The 21,393-nt window shown below is 40.3% G+C and overlaps 1 protein-coding gene across 1 annotated transcript in view; it reads right to left on the bottom strand.

The window, feature by feature from the left end:
* ATP8A1 (ATPase phospholipid transporting 8A1) overlaps nt 1-21,393 on the bottom strand; it is a 267,076-nt gene that overhangs the window by 65,423 nt on the left and 180,260 nt on the right. The window contains 2 exon segments of the mRNA XM_049790104.1: nt 11,930-12,029; nt 12,032-12,101. Coding sequence (XP_049646061.1) covers nt 11,930-12,029; nt 12,032-12,101 — 170 coding nt within the window.

Below are 21,393 nucleotides of genomic sequence, written 5' to 3' on the forward strand. Positions count from 1 at the left end.
TTCTCAGGAAGCCCTTCTCATCTTCCAGTTAGTGAAAGATGTGGACTAAGTGGAAACTCAGAATTTTGAAAGAAATAGAAATGAAATCTTGAAGAACCCAGGTTAAGAAAGGAGCTTTACTCCATTGGGAGATTTATAACACTACTCTGGCACCAACTGGTGCCTGTTTTTGATATGACACGAGGAAAGGAAAACTTGACCTAAGAGCAGGCTCAAAAACAAAACAAAACAAAAAAAAAAAAGGGGGGGGGGCCGGGCGGTGGCGCTGGAGGTAAGGTGCCTGCCTTGCCTGCGCTAGCCTAGGACAGACCGCGGTTCGATCCCCCGGCGTCCCATATGGTCCCCCAAGAAGCCAGGAGCAACTTCTGAGCGCATAGCCAGGAGTAACCCCTGAGCGTCACAGGGTGTGGCCCAAAAACAAAACAAAACAAAAACAAAAAAAAAGAGCAGGCTGTCCTATTACATCACCTAACACTAAATGAAAATCAGAAGAGCTATCGTCCTTTGAACTGTGAAAAATAAGAGCACCAACAACAGAAAACTGACTTTGACAACTGTGACTGAACAGAGCCTACCTTGGGACTAATAAGGAAAACCCTACCCTAGGCTGTAGTCCAGGACACATAAAAAAACAACAACAACAACAAGATGTCTTATTGCAGAGGTCCAACTTGGACAACAGAGACTGAGCAGAACCTTTGGATCCATAATATCCTAGGCTTCAGCCTAGGGACTTAACGAAATCAGGGAGCAAGTGTTTCAGAAGACTGAGCACCACATCAACGATGGATAGGAACCTCTAGAACCTAGAGACTCTATCCTAGAACCTGACCTATAACCTGCGCAAATACCAAGATCGCTAGCTACAGTGGCTTGAATTTCTCACAGACAACCGAGAGGAAACTTTCCTGGCATCACAAAAAAGCCTTTGAGATGGGGTAATGAGTATATATGGAGCCAGGAGTTGATCCCATGATGGTATGCTTCAAGGATGGAGAAACCCTGAATCTCTTAGGCCACGGGAATTCCCTTTCTTCCCCAATGCTTACTGTGCCTATACAAAAAGAAAAAAAAAGTGGGGGGAACACCAAACCCCACCACCCCAGCACCCCTACTTTTTCTTGTTTTGTTTTGATTTGTTAGTTTTTGACTTTATTTTCCTTCTCTTTGTTCTTTCACTTTTCTCTTTCTTTTTCACACGTGTTATTATTTAGAGATTTATTTTTATTTTTATTTGCTGGGTTCATTTTTTTTCTTTTTTCCTCCATTTTTCTTTTTTTTCTTTTCTCCTTTCTTTTTTTGGTAGATGTCACCAATTTTTTTCTCCCATTTTTCTTATCCCTTTTTATCTCCAATGACGGTGGAATGGATGCTCAATCTACAACAAACTGTAAAGTGGAGACCAGTTGCACTGGAATACTGGGGGGTAGAGGAGGGAGACGTGGGATGCATGCTGGGAATAGGGATGGAGGGAGGTCAGCACTGGTGGTGGGAATGCCCCTCATTCATTGTCACTATGTACCATAAATGATGCAGTGAAAGATTTGTAATGCATATTGGTCACAATAAAAATTAAAAAAAAAAAGGAGCTTTAAATTTCAGGGGCACAATGAAGAGATAACACAAATATCTGTGAAAAAGCTTTGGAAAAATAGCAAGTAATAGGTGTCTGTGAGAAGGGAGATGGCACAGAAAAAAAGAGGAGCCATATGTGAGCAATGAGGTAAAGAAAGTTTCTGGTTGCACCATTCCTCTCTGTGGGTCCAGTGTAAACCCAGGCTAGTCAGCATGAGGAGAACGAGTTTTGACTATTTAGACCTAAGGGGATCCTTGATTTTTCTAATTATAAACCCTGGCATAGGTTTGGAAATTATGAAAACGAAAATCCTTCCCAAATAACTTTCTTGTAAAACTACATAACTCAATTCCAGTAGCATTCTCAGTACTCAAACTCCAAGCCTTGGAAAATTTCCATCTCATAAAAATGACCAGAAGTCAGAGTTTTCTGGTCAACTTCAGGCAAAGGAGCCAGGCAAGTGCCAATGACATGGGAGTGCTGACAGATCCGTAACTGTTATCTCATCCTTATAATAGCATTAGAGTGTGTCTGATTCTAACAAGAGCAGTACTTTGGTGAAGGCAATTGGAAGAAATGGATTCATTAAGCTCAGATTGTGTCCTATCTACAAACTGACTCATTAGGACCAGCTTCACTTTTCCTCCAAAAGAACATCATTGCCCATTACAGTCAATGGCGGAAAATGATCTCATAGGGAAAACCTTTAATATAGAAGATCAGGAGCTCAAAAGATAAACAACTTATAAGTAGAACTAGTAAAAGTCAACATAACAGGGTTTCTGAACTAGTATAAGAATTAGAAAAAAAATTTTGAAAGATACTGAAAACCTGAAACCAGAGCAAGTTATAATGAAGAATCAATTGGATATAAGTTATGTTAAGGGAGAACTGATAAAATAAAGAAGCCAAAAGTAAGTTGACTTTGGTAAAACCTGAAAGGTCAAATTAAAATAAATAAAAAAGCTCACAAGGTATCAGGAAAGACAGTAAGAAAAAATAAGAAATGAAGTTTACAATCTTTCATTGTGTACCCGGGCACTCACTTGTCAAAGAACAGGTATTGAGACAGTGTTAAGCAGAACTGGCAATTAAAAACTACTTTAACAAAGAACCAACAGCCAGAATTCACCAAGTTCTTGATTTAAGTAGTTAAAAAAAAAGTGTGTGTGTGTGTGTGTGTGTGTGTGTGTGTGTGAAGGAGGGTGGGGAGACAGGAGGGAAAACCCAGTATCTTCCACCCATTCCTTCCATCTTCCTGGCAGAAAAATGACCCAGCTTTTCTGCAAGCTCCAAAATAAATAAATAAATGACCATGGATACTAGCAACTGACAGCTCTGTAGCATTCTCAGAATGGTTGGGGGCAGAGTCCCCCTTTATATGAAGCCAGAGACATCCATAGCCACATCCAATACCCTTCAATAGAAATAGCCCAGCTCTACAACATAACCTTATCAAAATGTTAAGCCATAAAATTTGCTTCAGATTTATAGTTCAAGGTCTATGTGGTTACAAGTGGCTACATGACACTTTAAAAGTGTATAGTAGTGCCTGCTTAGTATTATCACAGGAAACCTCATGAAAAAGTTACATAGAAATCTACCAAGCTCAGTGAGCCTAAACAGTATCACAGATGGCTTCACAAGCATTAACCACAGCCCAGTAAAACATCAGAGACTGACTTTAGTAATGTCATGGAGAAACAGACTGACTCTGGTTGACCTAAGTTTTGATAATTCCATTTGCCTTTGTGTTGTGTTGTAACAAACAACATGAAGTAAAGTTTTTTGTGCCTGCAAGAGAGCAGGCTAGGGTGGTGGTGAGAAATTAGGGACAATGAGAAGGGGAGGTCACAAGTGGTGCTAGGATTGGTGTTTGGACACAATGCCTGAAATGACTGTATCATGAACAAATTGTTAAATCACAGTATTATAACAAAAATAATAATAAAAAAGAAAACCCAAAAGAAAGCTCAACATTTTATCCCTTTTTAGTGTACTCCGTTTCTTCATAGCAATTATTACCAGTGAATTTTTCTTTTAGGAGAGGGTTTGGGCCACACCTGGCAGTGCTTAGGGCTTATTCCTGGCTCTGTGCTCCGAGATCACTCCTGATGGTGTTCTGGGAACTACTCAGATGGTGTTAGAAATTGAACTGTAGTTAGCCACAGCCAAGGCAAATGCTTAAATCCAGTACAATTAATTTCTTCAGCCCTGTCACTGAATTTTTGTTTTTGTTTTTGTGCCATACCCGGTGGCACTCAGGGATTACTCCTGACTCTGTACTCAGAAATTACTTCTGGCAGGCTTGCGGGACCATATGGGATGGAATGAACCTGGGTTAGCCACATGTAAGACACTACCCACTGTACATCACTTCGGCTCCAGAATTTTTACATCTGTATGATAATATCGATTGTTACCATTAACACATACATAGAATAATTAGTGCCTTTCAAATATGAGTATATTTATCTTACTGAACAATAGCTTCAGCATAAAGGCAGTGATTATTTTTTTTTCCTCTCACTCACTGCTTGGTAGCCATTGATATTGATTGCCTGGCACATAGTAGTACTGAAAATAATTATTGATAGTGAATGAATGAATGAACAACACTAAAGGTAGAAATCTAGAAAAACAGTATGTGCAAAGTGGCTTAATCTTCTCATTATTTAAAGAAATGAATATCAAAACCACAAGGTATCACTTTTCATCTCTCAGAAGGGTTAGGTTATACCTACATTTGGAAATGCTAAGATGAAATGCTAAGATGGTTGTGGCAATTTTGATTGAAATGAAACATACATGCACACAGTTGACAGTCAAGCATTTCCATTCATATATATGAATCCTAGAAAAACACTTGCATAGGTACACAAGAGGGTATTTATTTCAATACTTATGGGGCCATCACTATAGAAAGGGATAGGTAAAATAGATGTATATTACATGACAACAAAGATGTAGGGAGAAGAGATGAATGTGGTTCTACACAGAGTAACGAGTGAGTCTCAAAGGTTGGTAGAAAATAAAAATATAAAGGGGGAGAGATATATTACAGTATCTGTAATATAGGGATCTGTCTGACTCTAGTTCAATTCCTGGCATTACACGGTTCCCCAACTATTGCTGGTTACATTTCTAAAAGCAGCACCTCAGGGTGGCCCAGGTAATTCTTGGCACTGCAAGGCTTGAGCAGAAAGGTTTCCTTAGGCTGTTCAAAGTATTTGAACTGCTGGCTCAGAAGACCAAGAATTCCTAGTGGCATCCCTGGGCCTACAGAGACCAGTTCCCAAAAAAGGAATTTGAGAAGCTAGAGCGATAATGAAATGGTAAGTAGGACAGTTGCTTTGTATAAAGTTGAACCGGGTTTGATCTTAACATCCCATATGGTTCCTTGAGCTATCAGGAATGATTCCTGTATAGAACCAACCTGATTACTGCTGAGTGTAAGCCCACCATCGATCCCCCAAATCCCTCCCAAACTAAAAATAAATTGAATATAGTTATGAAAGATATAGAATTTTCTTTAAAGTTATAAAGAATAGACAAAATAAAGAGCAAAATGAATAAGATTTACTCTAAGATGAATGCAACTGAAAATAAAGTAGTTATTAACTTAAGGAAGCTGATAAAATTAAAAGAAGTATGAGTGGATTCCTGAGCTGCTGGCTATGCAGGCATGGGGTTACTGATAGAGAAGTATATTCACTGGTTTGTATTCTGTGTTTTTCAGCAGAGATCAACATTGTCTTGTAAGAATTATGTAATGTGCTGATATAACTGGTATATGTATGTGGTTGTGGTTTCCCTACACAGAGCTCACATACACATTTAGCATAATAATGCTGAATTTCAGGAGAAATCTGGATCTGTAGACTTTTCACACACTGTTAGATCTCCTACTGTTAAACGTGGATCTCCCTAGTGATGCTCAACATAATTTGTTACAGGTTATAATATGTTGTGCAGTTGTTTTAACATTACTCAGTAGATGAGAACAGCAAACAGGACACCAGGATTATATAGTTTCTTCCTATGTCAAAAGAAAATACAGTCATTTTTATGAAGTTATAAAATATATTCACTGTGTCCTCTCTTAGCCATATACATGAAAGAAATATTCTCTCAACATTTCCAACATTTATTCATATTTTCTTGGAAAAAATATAGGGTTGGCATTTATTAACAGTTTGTAAGTCTTTTCAAAGCCAAACATCTGCTTGGCATCCACTGGTGCACTTCAGTTTTTTTCCTGAGAGGAATGTCTATCGAGCATTTATTAGCTTCATTTGTACTTTATGACTCTCCTTTAACTGAAACATTTGTTTAGAGAAATCCTTAACATTTAAATGATCCCTAAAGATTCCAGAAGGAGATCTGTCTTGGCTCTTTACTTAATGTACTCAGCACTACAGAAAGTTCTGCAAGTATCCCTTTAGACCTCTTCTTGGGGGACTCTTGGTCAGACTAGGGTGAAGGATTTTGTCTGGAATGTCACTTCCACATGATGTTTCTTTCTCATCTGAAGTCAAGTGTCTTGTATGTACTATGGGGAAAGTGGTCCAGAAGGGGGTTAGCTTTGATTAGCAATGTTACAAGTAGGGGAAAATCCTTACCTCAATTTAACTTCTGCTTTCCATAAGACATGAGTCCATAAATTATGTAGAAGAACAGTGATTACTAGACAGTCTAAAAGCTGGAGGCTCTAGGCCAATTTTCAACTGACTGTCACAGAACATAAGTTTTCAAATATGTTTAAACTAAACTGACAACTACAGGAAAAAAATGTAAGATTCTTTGAAAAGCTGGGTTATGTGAACTGATGAGGATCTCAGAAACCACATGCTATTTAACACACAGCAGAACTTCACGGCGACATTCCCACTCTCTTGTGGAGGAAATGTTAAAAGAGGTAGAACAGATGCTTCTCCCAGTTAAGCACATCCAAACAGTAGGCAGACGCTTCTCAGCACTGAGTGGCCCACAGAGGTAGGGCTCATTCTCAAACTAAAAGGGCAGTAAGAAGCTCTCAGGCTCAGGAGCTTTCAGACTTAGATAGCCTGGGTGGGGTACTGAATTTCATGCCTTTCTATGCCAACACAACAACTCTTAGCAGCTTTAAATATCCCAGTTTCCTGGATAAGATGAACCTCTACTATATTCCAAATCTTGTCATATATAGGTCACAAAACCAAGACCAGAGAGTTTCCATTAGCTATCAAAGTTTCAGAGATGTAGAATTAGGGAAAAAAATCTGAAAATCCTTAGCTTAAAGGCTGTAAGACAATGTTATATGGTATAAGACCTGAAAGCTTATCACTGGTAACTGAGAATTAAAAATTAGTTATCTGGTTCACTTATTTTGTAAAATAGTTACCCCCATTTTTTTTGGGTGTTTGTGGTAGTTAGTGGTTCCTAAATGATGCTCAGGAGGCCTAGAGACCCCCTGGTGATTCTTAGCCAACCAGGCCAGCAATTCAGTCCAAGGATCTGAGCATGCAGTGCTGATGGAGCCCCTTGGGGGCCAGGGATTAGTTGGACCACACAAGGAGTGCTCAGGGGCCTCCAGGACCACACACAATGTGGTTCTGGGGAACTTTGTAGTCTCAGTGATTGGACTGGACCTACCATGTGCCCTAAGTGCTGTACCACCTTGTGGTCTTACAGAATAGCTGATTTTTAGCACTGTACACAAATATACATGAGCAGTTCTGGAGCCATTTCTTCCTACTCTTTTACCTGTCCAAAATTTTTCAGAGAGTCTGTGAAACTCCAAACAGATGCACCTCATGCTGGAGAGCATGAGATCATGGTTTGTATGTAGATGCTCTGAGTTCAAGCCTTAGCACTGCATGGTCTCATAAACACTATGGTGAGAGACCCTTGAGCTCCAAGCTTAGGAATGCTCCTCTTGCTCCAGCACTGCCAGAAGTGTCAAAAAAAAAATACAAGAGAGGTTCACTTAACTTTGCATGTTTGTGTGTATTCTTTGTTTCTGTTTTTCTCAAAAAATGGCTCAGAGCTTTCATTCCTTTGAGTGAAAAGAATCAGTACACTAAACAAGGGGCAATGAAGAAGAACCACAGAGGAGCAAATAATCTATTATTTTTTTGATGGGAAGCTTTGAGCCATACTTAGTGTTGCTCAGGACTTACTCCTGGCTATTTTCTCAGGGATCACTCCTGGTGGTGGTTAGGAGACCATATGTGGTTAGAGGGATCAAACTGGGGTCAGCCTTATTCACGGTAAGAGCTTTATCCCCTGTACTATCTCTCTGGTCCAGTGCAACTCATCTTTATCATCAGGAAAATGGTCAGAACTATGATGGCACTGAATGTGTGTTTCTCATGAAATCATCCAGATCACATATAATGGCAAGGCAAACTGCTGCTCAAAATCTGAACATGGGGCACTGGGCAGACAGATAAATAAGAACTTTCACTTTTCTTTTGTTTTGGGATAGCAGACAATCTGCTTAGTAAGCTAAACCAGGACTTGGAAGTGATTTGGAGGCAAGGGGATCATGGCTGTCTCTGAATATTCCCTGCAGAAAATAGAGGCAAAGACAGCTGACTGAGAACAACTGCTCCTTTCAATTCTGTTAGAGACTCTTCAGGGAAAACGCTCATCTTCCTGACCATGTCAATTAAGCAAATGCTAAAAAAAACCCTCTGCTCTTTACACCGATAATGTCAAAGAGGAAAGTAGCTGATGTCATCCTGGAGAAAAAATTAATATCAAGAGCCCTATTCTACTTTATGGGATCTTTCGATTTCCATTCTGGCTATAGTGTAGCAGCTTGCAGAAAAAGGGCAGATTGTGATTTATCAAAAGAGGTTGGAAAGAGAATGCTTAGAAAAGAAACAAATTTTGGAAATAGTGCCACACTATTATGTAAAAAAAAAAAACACCCAAAAACCCCACAACATTTCAGGGGCCAGAGTGATAGCACAGCAGATAGGGTGTTTGTCTTGCATGCAGCTGACCCAAGTTCAATCCTCACCATCCCATATGGTCCCTTGAGCCTGCCAGGAGTGATTTCTGAGCAAAGAGCCAGCAGTAATTACTGAGAGCTTCTAGGTGTGACCCAAAACCCAAAACCCAAAATTAAAAAAAAAAAAAAAAAAGCAAATAAAAAAAAATTTTAGCATTTAGATGGAGTGTCTTATAATGCAATGAAATGGAATCTTCTCTGTGGTTGGATGGGAGATAGTCATCAGCTTAGAAGCCAGGAGTAACACTTACATTTAACTGTAAAGAATAATATATATGAGCCAAAGAGAATATAAGAAGATAAGCAAGGCACTTGCCTTACATGTGGCTGTTTTGGCGAACCCTAGTTTGAATCTTCAGAACCACATTGCCAGGGATCATTTCGAAGCACAGAAATAGGTATAACTTTTGAACACTAATAGCTATGGTCCCCAAATATCCCAAAATAAAGTGTACTGAGTTAAAAAAAATAAATGTAACAGAAGGGCCCACAATGAATGGAAATATTCCCAGGAAAATGATCCTTTGAGGTCTGTAAGTGAAACGACAAGAAGACGTTCTGGGCTGTGCCAGTAGTTTAAATGCCAAGAGGCAGTAGGCCAAGAAGGTGCACAGACATAAATCGAGCAGTGGCATTGATGTAATTATGGGCTTAGATGATTCTTAAAGCCAGACCGGAAGTTGAACCACAGTCCTTATGGGAAAAGAGAGTAGTATAAAGGCAATTAGAAGAAAAAAGCAGAGGGAAGGTATTTTATTTATTTTTTAAAAAATAGGCTAAACCCCCTAAACCTCTAAATGAAACTCCATGTCTGCAGAAGGGTTTTCAGAGGCTTGGATATGCTTAAACAGCATGCAAAAAGGCAGGGCCCACACACGAGCCCCCAGCAACTCATTCCCAGGGGGGCCAGGGCCTGGAGGAGCCCCAAGGACCATGTGACTTGTGAGTATCAGGAACAAGGATCTTGGAGGAAGTTTCACAAGCACAGAACATATTTGTGCTCCCTTGACTCTGCTCTCTAGTGTTTCTATCCCTCTGTTATTGTTTAATTTTGCGGTTCAACGTTTTGAAGAATGGTGGGAGGTAACAGAGTTAAGCAATGCTCTAAGAATGAAGTTCAGCTGCAGGCCGGAACTCGGCCTCCCACATCTTTCAAACCCATTGTGATTCTACTTAAAACAAAAGAAAAGGAAGAGACAGGGAGAGCAAGCAGGAAGCCATATCACGGCAGTCTGGGCTGCACCTATAACTACCACACAGGGGAACTGGCCACAGAGTTTCAATAACTTGACACTGTTTCTAAGAAGGGCCTCCCAGATCAAACTTTTGTTGATCCTTGTGATTTAATTAAGCAAAAATGATTAAACAGTCCAATCTGAATAGTAAAATTATCCTGAAGGAAGTAGGTCAGTATGAGCATGACTAAAGCTTGGTCAAGAGATTAGCAAGCAACCAAGGCAGTCACTTGAAAAGCACTTTGAGGCAGTCAAAACAAAAACAAAAACAAAAACTAGTTAGCCATCCTTACTTCATATTAAGAAATTGACAAAGTATGTGTCCAAATATTGTCTTAAGAACTTTATAATAGGGCTGGAGAGACAGCACAGTAGTAGGATGTTTCCCTTGCACATTCCAACCCCGGATGGATTCTGGTTCAATTCCCGGCATCCCATATGGTCCCCCGCAACTGCCAGGAGCTATTTATTTTTTTTTTTCTTTTTAGGCCACATCCTGCAACACTCAGGGGCTACTCCTGGCTATGCACTCAGAAATCGCTTCTTGCTTGGGGGACCATATGAGATCCAGGGGGATTAAACAGGTCTGTCCTAGGTTAGCGCATGCAAGGTAAATAAATGCCCTACTGCTTGCACCATGGCTCCAGCCCAAGAAGCGATTTCTGAGCACAGAACCAGGAGTAATGCCTGAATGTGCTGAGTGTGACCCAAAAACCAAAAAAGAACTTTATAATAATATTATTAATAGGCAGTACCAGAAAAAGATTAAAATCAGCAAAACATTCAATTTTTTGAATTCCATTCAAAATTCAATTGGGCAGAATAAGCAATTCTTAATTCTCTAAGTATAGGCTGAAATAATGCTTATAAAGGACACATAAAACAGTGCTTAAATTATATGCTATTATATGTGTATTAATAGATAAATAGGTAACATCTACCAAGCCTGAAAAATAATTTTGGAGTCATTATTATACATAATATACTTAAGTAAGTAAACCTTAGCTCCCCAAATACCTGAAAAAGTGTAACATTCTTTTACTGGTACTATGTTTTTAAAGAAAACAATAAAAGCAAATATTACAGTTTTAAGGATAATGTTAAAAACACAGATTCTGAGGATTCTTTTGAAACTGCTAAAATTTCATCTCCCTAGAGGAGAAAGCACTTTGAGAAATGTCAATCCTGGACTTAATCTGATAAAATGTATGATCCACTAAGTAGATAGCACAGAGGAAAACCCTTCAGTTTATGATAATGGGAAGGGCAGAGACTGGACAGAATAATGATAGGCCTTAAATTTAGGAAGATATGATGTAAAACTAGTTAGACAATGGGGTGGGGAAAGACTTTTGACATGAAGTCTATAGTGGTTAGGAGGTTAGTAAGCTGAATAGTTTACAAAACCTGATAGTTCTGTAGATTAGATTTTGATAGCTCAAAAATTTTTATTTTAAGTTATAGGCTTTTTATAAATTATAGGGAATAGGAATATACAATCACAACTTTCCAAATAGCTAAGTTGTCAGGAAAATGGTCAACAACTTAGAAAACATGCCAGCTAGACTCTCCTTCCTGTTGTCTTACCATAGTCAAAGATTCAAGTACAGAAAATCGAGACTTTACAGAAATATAACCTGATAGGAATACAGGTTAAAAAAATTAACTGTGAATTCAGAAAATGGAAACAAACCTGCTGGCTAAAGTTAAGAATAGTAAGTCATCGGATGTCCAAACACACTTTCAAAATTCTGCTAGTAAATGCCATCCTGGTTTGGGAAATTGGAGTCTTAAGTGACTGAATTCATATACCACTTGACTTTTACAAATACTGAACAAAATAACTTCATGGAATGTTAAGCCTCAAGAGATTAGGATCAGGGGATGGTGCAATAATACAGTGGGTAGAACATATATTTGCGTGGTACCCAGTGGAACCAGGTTTCGATCCCAGCATTCCAAATGGTGCCCCTGAACGCTGTGAAGAGGATTCTGAGTACAGAGCAAGAGTCAGCCCTAAGCACTGCTTGATGTGGCCCCTAAACCAAACCAAAACAACAACAAAGAATTTAGAATCAAGCTGCTCTTGACTGAGATGTAAAAGTATTAAGAACTTACCTGCAGCAAATTACAGCTTTGCATGACAAAGCCAAGTCCAGGAAATACTGTCTCACTCCAAAAGTTAAGGCGTACTTGAGGGTTTTCCCATCAATAATAAAGCAAAATCATTCTCTTTCCGAAGAGCATCACCTAGGGTTGCGCAGATGCGGGTCAGTGTTTCCCTAGTGCCCTGGGAAATTAAACAAAACAATGCTCTCAATCTTTTTCTCTCATTTGTTCTAAAAAGATGCCTCAAGGATATTTGACAACTATATTTGCTATTTTTAGTTTATATCTGAGAAGGCTTTATATATGTAACTCCACTCATGAACTTTTCAAGAAAGTCCAATCAAAGATTATTATTATTATATAATTATATAATTATAAAATCAGTAGGTTAATCCAGTTTAAGTTACTGCAATCTTTCATGCCAGTAGGGCTGAACTTGATCACAATCCCTGTACCTTTGGAATATTTGCTCCTGATTTCATTTACACAATACAATATGCCATCCCTCCACAATACATCACAGTAAAAAAAAAAAAGTTAAAAAAAAAGCCTCCAACCCTCAAAAAGTAAAAAAAAAAAACAAAAAGAAGTGAAAAATTAAAAAAGTAAGTAACTGCATGGGAGATAGTACAGAGATAAGGCACTTGTGGTGCAAGCACTTGACCTGTGTAGCACCACATATGGTTCTCTAAGTCCCACCAGGAGTGATCCCTAAGAACAGAGCCAGGAGCACATAAGCCCTGAGCACCTCCAGGAGTGTCTCCAAAATAAAAATAAAAACAAAAAGTAATGATGTTGTCCCAGTCTATAAACTAATTAAAACTGCCATAAACCAAGAAGGAAAATATTGAAGAATATTTATGAGTACTTTTTCAGAAGTACTCAATGCTGCTGAAACTCAATCCCAGTAACCAGAAAGAGAAAAGATAGCATCTGTAATTTCTTGCCACCTCATGAATTAGCACCTATATAGTTACGCATCATTTCATGATGCTATAATTTCATTGGAGATGATGGTCATCTTCATAAAACAAAACAAAACAAAACATAAAACGCTTGCATTCATAGTTTCTTTCAGATACAATAAAAGACTTTTTTTGTTAAGGAAAGCCAGACTCACCTTAAATCTACACAGTGCTTTATAACATCTGAAGGAGTTTAATCAAGAACTACTTTGTAGTTCTTTAGAGAGAAAAAGGTTTCAAGATATTTTGCTTTTCTTTCCTACAGATTTTTCCTTTAACCCAGTGCTTCTCAAACAGTGGGGCACCCCCCCCCCCAGGGGAGGTGTGAGGCTCCTTAAAGGGGGGTGCGTTTGACCTCGGCAAACACTGTCATAACAAGCTAAGCCCCGTGTTTATATCTCTGTATGTCTCTGGAGCTGAGAGTTGTTGTGTCCTGCTTCAAAACCCTCTTTGAAAAGCTATGCATTGCAAAACGGGCTCATTGTAGCCATTAATCCAGACATCATCTCTGATTAAAAAAATCAGCTCAATATTTTTATATATTTTTGTTTTGCAGGTTAATAAAGATACTATTTATAGTTGTGTGTGGGGGGCGAAAAATGTTTTCTTCTTCCTAGGGGGGCATGACAGAAAATAAAATTGAGAAGCACTGCTTTAAACAAACGGGGTGCAAGTCTCCTATTTTACAAGAGACCTATTTCATAAAGATACAAGTCAAAGGGCTGAAGTTCATGCTTTACATGTGAGAGGACTAGCTTCCATCCTTGGGACTGCAGACCCCCAATACACACACACACACACCGCAGACTCCCTACACACACACACTGCCATCTATAGAGCCAGACACACACACACACACCGCAGACCCCCTACACACACACTGCCAACTATATAGCCAGACACACACACACACACACACACACACACACACACACACACACACACACCACCACCACCACCACCACCACCACCACCACCACCACCATCTATAGAGCCAGAACACCACATCAGGAATGACTAATGTTAGAGCTTTGCTCTGAATGGTAATATCTGAGCATATAGTTATTCAAATAATAAATACAAATATATGTATGCCAATACTTAATAGGCCTACAGTAAAAACAATACTCATGGACTAAATTGTATTATTTTCATGGGAGAGATCATTATATTCCAAGTGAAGGAAGGGACACAGTCATTTCACAGCTATTTCATGAAGAGGGAAGCAAAGGCATCAGTGATTAAAATTTTATTTGGGGGCCCAGAGAGATAGCACAGTGGTATTTGCCTTGCAAGCAGCCGATCCAGGACCTAAGGTGGTTGGTTCGAATCCCAGTGTCCCATATGGTCCCCTGTGCCTGACAGGACCTATTTCTGAGCAGACAGCCAGGAGTAACCCCTGAGCACCGCCGGGTGTGGCCCAAAAACCAAAACAAAAAAAAAATTTTTATTTGGGAAAATTTTAAGGTGTTTCTGGCCTTTGCCTTCATGTGTGGTTTATAATGTTTCAGAATTTCAGAAGCTGGTCATCAAAATAATAGAACCATGTTGCCCTGTAAAGTAAATCTACCCAACTTTCTGAAATCTGGAAATCACTTAACACCTCCACTGCTTCCAGGCGATACTGTGACACAGAGGACCACCACACAGAGGCATACTTGGCAGATTCTTCTATTAACACTTTATATCGTAGGGGAAACGCTTGGCTTTATTTTCAAGGCCTTGTTCACCCTCCTATTTCTGCTGGAAACTTTTAGCTAAGAAAATGAAAAAAGGTGAAAAACAGCAACAAAATTCTGCCAACCAAACCCTACTGAAGCCCGTTAAAAAGTAGATAATTCTAGATTGCCTTAGAAGCAAATTCATGTCAGTTAAATGAGCAAATCAAGTAAACTGAGGTAACAGAAAAACGAATGAACACATAAAAAGTAAAACAAGAACAATCTTTGGCTGGTAACACAAACACCATGGTTTAAGGAATCCATGGAGAGAGACAAGAGTGTAGCTAAAGGCATCATATCCCTATGGGCTAGAGAGTTAGTAGAGAGTTTAAGACACTTTTCCTGCTGGCTGCTGACTTCAGTTAGATGAATGGCATCACAAAAGGTTCACCAAGCCCCATCAGGTGCTTGAACACAGAGCCGGAAGCCCTGAGCATAGCTGAATATGGTCCAAAACTTCCCTCCTCCCCCCAAAAGTAAAATTCTCTGCAGAGGGCACTACTATTACTCTTTTCTGCAATGACAAATATGGTATTGAGTACTGGGGTTCACTGCCCACAAACACAAGCTACTTAGTAATGAAACCAAACTCAAGACTTCAACTTCTGTGCTAGTTTGTTTTTCTCAACATCTTCCAGCAAAGAACAAAAACCAAAACTAAAACCCTAATGCAGCAAGTAATAATTGCAAAGCCCACATTTATTCCCTCTGAGTTTTCCCAGAACCCTCCTCATCTGTCTTTCATCTTGCTTCTACTGTCAGCAGAGACTCCTCCTTATAAAACATTTAAAACATAAATGATGTCTCTTGCTCTCAAATGGCTCCCCGCTGCCTCTGGGTTAAAAGCAAAGAAACACCTTGAAATGGCATTGAAGGTTCTCCCATAAACTAAGTCCAACTCACTTTTGCTCACAATCTTGATCTCTTTCTTCCCTCTCTCTGGAATGCCCTTCCCTCTGGAGGACAATTCTACACCTCCTGAATCAAATGCACACTGAAAGTCTCCCTAGACTCACTCCATGCTTCCTAGGATAACCTTTCTAGGCTGGCAAGGCCTTCAGTTCCTGGACGGAAAATGTATGGTGAATCTGTTTCCCGGCAACATACAAAGTACCTGCATTAAAGATGCTCAAGAAATACATATTAATGGAATTAAATTCTGATTTCATCTCCTTGGCAGCATCCACTCTTTTCCCCTCTACCGTCATTTTGGCATTGCGAGGGAGCAGAGTGGTGGTGGGTATGAGGTGAGGATGGGGGTGATGTAGAGATAAAGAATGCTCTTTGGTCAGCTAGTTGCACCAAGATATCTGTAGCAGTGCTCACAACAGTATTGGGAACATTAGGACCTGAGCAGCCATGGATGCTATCACTTGCCACAGCAGACATGACCCAAATCACTGAGATCTTGTCCATGCAGTGCCAAGGGTCTTCTGTCCCTTGGATAGAAGATTCCCTCCCCTTGCGCCCCCCAGGTGGTTCTAATACCATTGTGCCTGGCTCTCTCTGGTCCATTTAACTAACTTCTAGAGGGGGCAGGAAGAAGCCTAACAAGACCACACTCTATAGATCTCTGGACCATTGTTTCTCATTTGGGTGCTTATATGTCCCCCTTAAACGCTTAGACTCATAGAAGGGATTCACAGACAAATTGGTGGATCATAGCATGACTGTTAGCCAGCTGGTAGAAGTTGGGGGCAGCTACTGAAAGGGAACAAGGCCAGAAGTGGACCACAGGTGGAAAAGGTTGATAAAAACTGTCCAGCATTTTTTTTGTGGGGGGATGGTAGGAGAGGGAAGTACACCTGACAGTGTTTAAGATTTACTCCTGGCTCTGTACTTAAGAATTATTCTTGTCTGTACTTGGGGGAAAACCACATGGGGTACCAGGGATCAAAACTGAGTAGTGTGTGCAAGGCAGGTACCTTACTCACTGTACCCGTAATATTTCCTCCAGCTATGCCAATGTCTTTAGTGAGGCCCCTTCTGATGATTCTTAGCTTGGTGATTCTCAGGTTGGTGGTTCAAAGCAAGGATCTAAGGATGTCATGCCCCTTGGGCTCTATGGTGCTGGGGTAATTCCATAGGCAACTAAGGCAGTCCTAGAGCCTTATAAATGTACCCTGTGATTCTTGGGCAACCCTGTGTTGCTGGGATTAAGCTGGGATAAGCACATGCAAGGCATGTTCTTTAATCCTTGTTTATATACCCTACTATTACCTCTATACCCTACTATTTCTCTGGTCCCACCACTGTCTTTAAAAAGTTTGACCCAAGTGATCACTGACCTGGCTCCTGAGTAGAGGGGCTGGCATGGAAGGGGGCAATGGCCTTGGGACGACTTCGAAATTTCATTCTTGATCAGCTTCAGAGATGCAGAACAAATCCAGTAAAGACCTGAGCTGTGCCTGATCTCCTGTTAACCCACCTGTGGAGCACAGCTCTGGATTTCTGCTCTCCTCCTTCCCAAGGTGCTCTTAACACCTCCCAATGTGCTGTAAACTCTCTTATTTGAGGCACCAGTACCCTGGGTTTCCTTGGCAATTATCACAGATTTTTTGCAAATCAAAAGGTGTCAGGAGACATAGCAGATATTTCAGAAGAGGAGCCAACAGCTTCTCACAGCCAACTCTCAGCAGCTCACCTAGGGTGTGGGGTCACAACACACAAAAGCTGCAAACATTCCCTTATTTTTGTCAGTCGTTTTCTTTTGTAAGGAGCTCTGTTGTTGACCATGGGGTGCCAGCTTTGAGTTATATTTTACTCTTATTTATTCTGCCATGAGTATTTTAAAATTCTTTTATTTATGCAAGTTTATGGCTGTTCCCTGAGGCCTGGGAGCCATACTTTATGGCCACATTGCATTGAAGCTTATCTCCTGTAGTTAGAAATAAATTTATTACTACATTAGCTGTTGCTTTGTTTTTCTTTTTGGCTACTGAAGGGGGAAATGTTTAAACATTTAAACTTAGTGACATGTGAAAGTGAAAATATATAAACGAGAAGCTAAATCAGAAGTATAAAAGACCCCCAGTACACTAAAAGCTGATATCTCCTGGCTGCTGTCTCATGTGGGCTACAGAAAAGCAGCATTTGTAGTTACAATTTGACAATCAGAAGTAAAGGCAATTTGGGGAGACATACTGGAATGGGGGCAGGGTGGAGAACACAAGGTTCAGGCAATAAAGTGAGCCACAGAGGGACTTGTTTGCAAATCTTTACCAGGAACTACATTCTACATGGATGGATCTTTAGCCCAGAGGTCCCCAAATTTATATGGCCTATTGCTTATTTTGAAAACAAACAAAAGAAAACAAAAAACTCCAAACCCTCAGCCTGGCCCCCATTACTTCCCCAACTCCAGGAAACAAATAGAAAGTTTCCCAATTAAAACCCAAAGGTATAATTGTCCCTGGTTCTGGCTCATCCATGCCCAATGAAGAGTCAGGCTAATTCCCAGTGCTGCACCATCCATATGGGGGAAAAAAAAAGCTTTGATTCTCAGATCTTATCCAGTCTGACTCAGCAGCCAATTTGAGACATAGCCTCAATGAGGGCCCCAACCAGCCTGTTTTATTACATCACTTCACCACACAGACCACACTGTTTCTTGTCTATTCTCAGTCTGTGGGCACAGAAGACCCATAAGGGAGGGTCTACAACAGTCTTCTCCATTAATGTGTATGTGCAAAATTGTTTACTTTTTAGGGTGTGTGTTTGGGTCTTTTGGGGAATCACAACCAGTGGTACTTGAATGCTATTCCTAGATCTGTACTTAGGAAACACTCTAGGGTGGTGCTTGAGGGATAGTGCCAAGATGCAAACTTGGGTTGGCTGCATGCAAGGCAAGTGCCTTAACATCTGTATTATCTCTCTAGTCCCTGGATCTGTATATATTTATTTACATTTATTTATTATACAATATAATTCTAAATTAGGTAATGAGATATCTCTACATTTCTTATTCTTCAGCATGTCTATGGCTATTCATGATTTCTTCTGATTCCATACAAAATTTTTTTGGCGGGGGGGGGGGTCACACCAAGTAGTGCTTAGGGGTTACCTGGCTCTGCGCTCAGAAATCACTATGGGCAAGCATAGGGAACCTGGCATATGGGATGCCAGAATTTGAATGACCATCTGTTTCGGTTTGTCTGCATGCAAGGCAAATGCCCTATTGCTGTACTATCTCTCAGGCCCTTCCACACAAACTTTAGAGTCCCCCAATTCTTTATTTCTTTTAAAAGTCATTTTTATTTATTTTTAATTTTATTTAGTCCATTGATATTGAGAGAGATAATTGTCATGGGATTTAGTGTCATCTTTGTGTAGAAGTTTGTTGTGTCTGTTGGTCTGTTTTGTCTTCAAGTAGACCTTTCAGTTTCTTTTTTAAGGCTGGTTTTGAGTCTGTAAAGTTTCTGAGCTGCTGTTTATCTGTGAAGTCATAGATACTTCCTTCAAACCTGAAAGTGAGTCTGGCTGGGTGCAGTATTCTAGGCGAAGCATTCATTTCATTGAGATTTGTCGCTATATCCCACCACTGTCTTTTGAGGATTTCTTGTGACAGGTCTGCTGTAAATCTTAAGGATGGTCAGTTGAGTACAATTTCCCTTTTTGTTTTTTGTTTTTTTTTTTGGTTTTTGGGCCACACCCGTTTGACGCTCAGGGGTTATTCCTGGCTATGTGCTCAGAAATCGCCCCTGGCTTGGGGGGACCATATGGGACGCCGGGGGATCGAACCGCGGTCCGTTCCTTGGCTAGCGCTTGTAAGGCAGACACCTTACCTCTAGTGCCACCTTCCCGGCCCACAATTTCCCTTTTTGATCTTGCTGCTTTTAGTATTCTATCCCTATCTGTGGGATTTGTCATTGTGACTAGGATGTGTCTTCGAGTGCTTTTCTTCTGGTCTCTTTTAGGCTACATGGAGTTGTTCTGCATCTCATCTTGCTGATGATCCAGCTTGCTGATTCTGTCCTCGGCTGCTGTTACTCTGGTCGAGAAGCTTTCTGTTGAGTTTTTAATTTCATCTATGAGTTTTTCAGTCCTGTCATTTCAGTTTGGAGTTTTCTGGTTTCTTTCTTTGTGTACTCTTCAGCTTGATCTATTCTTTCTTTGAGTTCTATGAGCAACCTCCATATTACTACTCTACTTGTCTACTACTCCTTGTCTGAGAGGTTAACTATGTAGTTGGTACTTTCTGGGTTATCAGAGCTGCCATCATCATTTTCTATGCATGCTGCTGCCCTGCATTGTTTCCCCATTGACATGCTTGTAGTGTGGCTTTTACTGCATGTCGTGGTGGGGTTCATTGGCTAGGAGATGAGTTTGGCTGCTTAGTGAAGTGGAGCAGCTGCACTGCTTCTCTGTTTCCTGGCCAGTGAACCTTGATGAAATTAAGTTAGCTGGAGTTTTCCTCCGCAGTCTCCCACAGGGATCAGGAAACCCCTTTAATTTTATTTATTTAATTTGGTTTGGGGCCATACCCAGTGGTGCTCAGGGCTTACTCCTGGCTCTGTGTTCAGAAATCACTCCTGGTAGGCTCCTGAGACTATATGGGATACCAGGGATCAAACCAGATCTGTCCTGGGTCTGCCACATGCAAAGCAAATGCCCTATTTGTGTGCTATCATTCTGGACCCTATGTTTAATTTTTTAATTGCTTTAACTAAGCACTGTGGTGGCAAAACTGCTCATTGTTAGGTGTCAGTCATACAATGTACACCATTTTTCACTGATGTACTCTTCTCATCACCAATGTCTCCTATTTCCCTCTCACCCACACCTCGTTCAGGGGTTACTCCAGGCTCTGTACTCAGAACTTGTTGCTGGTAGGCAAGGGATACCATATGGTGTGCTGGGATTCGAACCGGAGTCCATCTGTGCTGGCTGTGTACAAAGCAAATACCTTACAACTAACTGTGCTGTCACTCTGGCCCCCATATATATATATATATCACAAATGAGTGAGATTATCCTGTTTATCCCTTTCATTCTGGCTCATTTCACTCACCTCCATGTCCATTTGTGCATAAGCAAATTTCATGACTTCATTTTTTCCTAACAGCTGTGTAGTATTCAGATGTACCATAGTTTCTTTAGTCACTTATCTGTTGTCGAATTCCTGGGTTGTTTCCAGATTCTGGCTATAGTAAATAGTGCTGCACTGAACTTAGGAGTGCAGAGGGCATTTTTGTATAGTGTTTTTGTCAAAATCTCCAGATTCTTGAGCTGCATGAATACAGTAGCAACAGTCATAATGTTCCCAACAGGAATTAACATAAATGCCTATTAAGAGAAGGCTAGACAAGGAAGTAGAGTTGTATCTACTACAGAATATCTATCTTTAAAAATATGATCCAATGGGACTGGAGAGACAGCATAGTAGGTAGAGTGCTTGTCTTGCATGTGGCTGACCTGGGTTTGATCTCCAGTAGCACATAAGGTCCTCTAAACGTTTCTAGGAGTGATCCCTTAGCCAGAGCCAGGAATAAGATCCATGAGATTGAAACTAAAGGCATCTTCAAGGAGGAAACACCACTGTCCAAACAAGTGGAAGTAGAGATAAACAAAGGGGACAATATTAAGCTGAGAAGCTTCTGTACTTCAAAGTAACAACTAGGGTACAAAGGTCACCCACAGAATGAGAGAAACTATTCACCTAATATCCATCAGATAAAGAGCTAAGATATACAAGGTACTGACAGAAGATAACAAGAAAAATAATCTAACTTCATCAGAAAATGGAGAGAAGAAATAAACAGACATTTCCTCAAAGAAGAAATACAGA

Source organism: Suncus etruscus, chromosome 16, assembly GCF_024139225.1.
Source record: "Suncus etruscus isolate mSunEtr1 chromosome 16, mSunEtr1.pri.cur, whole genome shotgun sequence".
NCBI classification, from domain to species: Eukaryota; Metazoa; Chordata; class Mammalia; order Eulipotyphla; family Soricidae; genus Suncus; species Suncus etruscus.